Raw genomic sequence first — 2,968 nt, 5'->3', positions numbered from 1 at the left:
AAAATTCCTAAGCCTTGTATTTTACCAGTAGCTTGTGCCTTAAAATTTTGTTGAGAGCATCTACTACAAGATCAAACAAGAAGAGTGACATAGGGTCACCCTGTCTAAGCCTTTTTTTGCAAGGAAAATAAGTACCATTAACACCATTAAAGAAAATACATAATCTTCCTTCTTGAAGGATGTCCTTAATCCAAGAAATAAAAAGAGACCCAAAACTCCTAGCAAATAAATTTTAACCTCAAAAACTCAAAAAAGAATTTCCAATGTACCATATCAAAGGCTTTTTCGAAATCTAGTTTAAAAATAATTCCCTTTTATTTAGTCAACCTAACATGATGAAGTACCATATCAAAGACTTTTTCGAAATCTAGTTTAAAAAATTTTTCCTTTTGTTTAGTCAACCTAACGTGATGAAGTAATTCGTGAGCTATGACTATATTATCTCCAATCAACCTACCTTTAATAAAATATTATTGTGCTTGCATTATTTTGATCTTTATCATATTAATGGTTCAAAGTTTAGATATGAAATCAGCTACTATGATGTAAGAAATTTACGGCAAAAATATTATTTATTTTTGATAAAAAACGGAATATTGAGTTGGAGAACAAACATTTTGTCCATAATAATAAAAACTAAACACTGGTCTAATAATTGTTTCCTCATATTTAATTTCCTGTCAAACTATCAAATTAGAAGTACATCAAAATTACCATCATTTAATTACATCTCAGGAAATTAACGAATAATTAGGTGACGCGTGGCAGTCATCAAATGCTAATCTCCAAGGAAGCATTCTTCACCGAGCAACAGAGGGGACACGTGGCAGTCATAGGCTCGCAGTCCTTGCATAAACAGAGATGCCTACATGGCAGCAACAGCACGCGAGCTTCCTTCCCTCCGCACCCTCCGCAAATTCTCCACCACCTTCTTTCCACGTCAGCAGGGTCCTTGGAACCCTCTACACAGCACGATTCAGCATCCTCCAACTCGTAGCCATTACAGCCGTCAGATCCCTCGGCAACAGTTGAGATCGCTTGATCGAGTTTTGCTCGCAGCGTAGCGGCGAGCGCCTCGTTGTTCTTGGCCACATCAAACCAGACATAAGTCTCTGCATTAATTTGCGCTAGTTTCTCCTCCAATTGGCTACTTCTTCGTTTTGCATTTTGTAGCTCGGATTCCTTTTCGATCAATCGCCTTATCACTTGTTGCTTGATTGCCAGAATCAAACCTCTGTACCGTCGTTTCCATGTCTCCTCTAATCCCGCTACCAGTTTCTCGTTCTAGCACAAATGCATGGAAAAAATCAAATTAAAATATTTCTAAAATCAAAACAGTCGGAATCTTGGTTGACTGAATGCTGATCATCAAGTACCTGAAGGCAGAGGTCATGATTAGCATTCAAATTCATGTTGGAGAGATGGAAATAAGAGAAGAGGTGATTGTTCTCGATTGGAGGAGCAGCGGTTGTAGAGACAGATTGAGATTGGAGAAACCGGAGCTGGTCGGGATCGTCAAGTGAGGTTGTAAATTGGTAAGGGAGCGGAGGAAGGTCCATGGATGGTGACGGTGCAAGACGGAGGCGTTTGTAGTTGGTAATATAGTTATTCAGGTCGTTGTTTGTCTCCGACGCCATTGGAATTTCTAAGGTTGGAGGCTATCGACGGGGAGGAGCAAGATCATGGAAATGTAGTTGGTGTTCTTATAGGTTCGTTCTCACTCCTCACAATTTCAATTTTTTTTTTTAAAATATAATTTTGAGGGTAACGATGTACAAAAGTTATATCTTAATTATTGGATACGTTACAGGATGGTATGTGTCGGTCACGCACTGTAATTTACATATAATGTATTGTTATCATTCATGTACTGTAATTTACATATAATGTATTGTTAATGTATTGTTATCATTCATGTACTGTAATTTACATATAATGTATTGTTATCATTCATATCACGTGATTATTCTTTTGAAAATTGGCAATTAATATATGATACGTGGTTACGTAAGTCATGTGTAATCAAAATTATTAGAATTTAATTGAATAATGAATTTTGAAGAAACTAATTTAAATTACAAAAAATAGTTAACCTGATCAATTATATAACCAGGCATATTTAGACACGATATCTGTGGTCACGATATAATTAGCGTACCGCAACTATTCACATTTCGTGATCCTCTTTCATATCTGATTACAACATAACACGTAAAAATCTGGTTTAATCATGATACAATATTGCACGTGGTCGAAGTCACGGTGTAACCCTTCCCGTTACGGTGCAAATTTATATCACTATTTGGTGCTTGAATTAAAATTTAAATAATGTAGTTAATTTCTTTCTATTAAAATATATTTTGACCAGTTGATTTACTAATCGATAGAAAGAAATGAATCGCATTAAATATATAGATCGGGTTATCGAAGATTGTGATATACACTTTCTTATATAAAAAAAAGGAAAATTGTGAGAATGCCACTACAAAACCTTGAAATTGTGAAATTGCCACTACAAACTTCAAAATTGTGAGAATGCCACTATAAAACGTTAATAATTGTGAAAATGCCATTAACAGTGTATTTTTATAATATTTTTATCAAAAAATAACTGAAAAATACTGTTTTGATATACATAATTCTGTATTCCGATTATACCCTTCATACAAAAAAGTAACACTTCAGTTGATATCGCCTCTTCAAATTAATTTTTGATAAAAATATTATAAGAATACACTGTTAATGGCATTTTCACAATTATGGACGTTTTATAGTGGCATTCTCACAATTTTGAAGTTCGTAGTGACAATCTCACAATTTCAAGGTTTTGTAGTGGCAATCTCACAACTTTTCCAAAAAAAAAAATACTTAGTTTGTTATATCATCAGAAATTACTTTAATTTTTCTGTCCTTTAAAATATTAAATACTGTTACTTTATGCGCTCTGTGATTATCCTTGTGTATATCC

The 2,968-nt window shown here is 34.2% G+C and overlaps 1 protein-coding gene across 1 annotated transcript; it reads right to left on the bottom strand.

Annotated features, from left to right (window-relative positions):
- Positions 1 to 568: 568 nt before the first annotated feature.
- On the bottom strand, positions 569 to 1,758 carry LOC144551935 (putative BOI-related E3 ubiquitin-protein ligase 3). The gene is made up of 2 exons (XM_078300041.1): positions 1,377 to 1,758; positions 569 to 1,284 (listed from the first exon to the last, which is right to left on the bottom strand). Exons 1-2 carry the CDS (start codon positions 1,635 to 1,637, stop codon positions 772 to 774), a joined length of 774 nt encoding a protein of 257 aa, XP_078156167.1. The 5' UTR covers positions 1,638 to 1,758; the 3' UTR covers positions 569 to 771.
- Between the last annotated feature and the right edge of the window lie 1,210 nt (positions 1,759 to 2,968).

This window comes from Carex rostrata, chromosome 3, assembly GCF_964058835.1.
Source record: "Carex rostrata chromosome 3, lpCarRost1.2, whole genome shotgun sequence".
NCBI classification, from domain to species: Eukaryota; Viridiplantae; Streptophyta; class Magnoliopsida; order Poales; family Cyperaceae; genus Carex; species Carex rostrata.
The sequence above is the reverse complement of the archived record's forward strand: the minus strand, read 5'-3'. Positions and strand labels throughout refer to the sequence as shown.

Coding starts and splice junctions, on each gene's coding strand:
- LOC144551935 (XM_078300041.1), bottom strand. CDS start 1,637: ATGGCGTCGGAGACAAACAACGACCTGAATAACTATATTACCAACTAC. Junction 1,285..1,376: donor ATCATGACCTCTGCCTTCAG/GTACTTGATGAT, acceptor CATTTGTGCTAG/AACGAGAAACTGGTAGCGGG.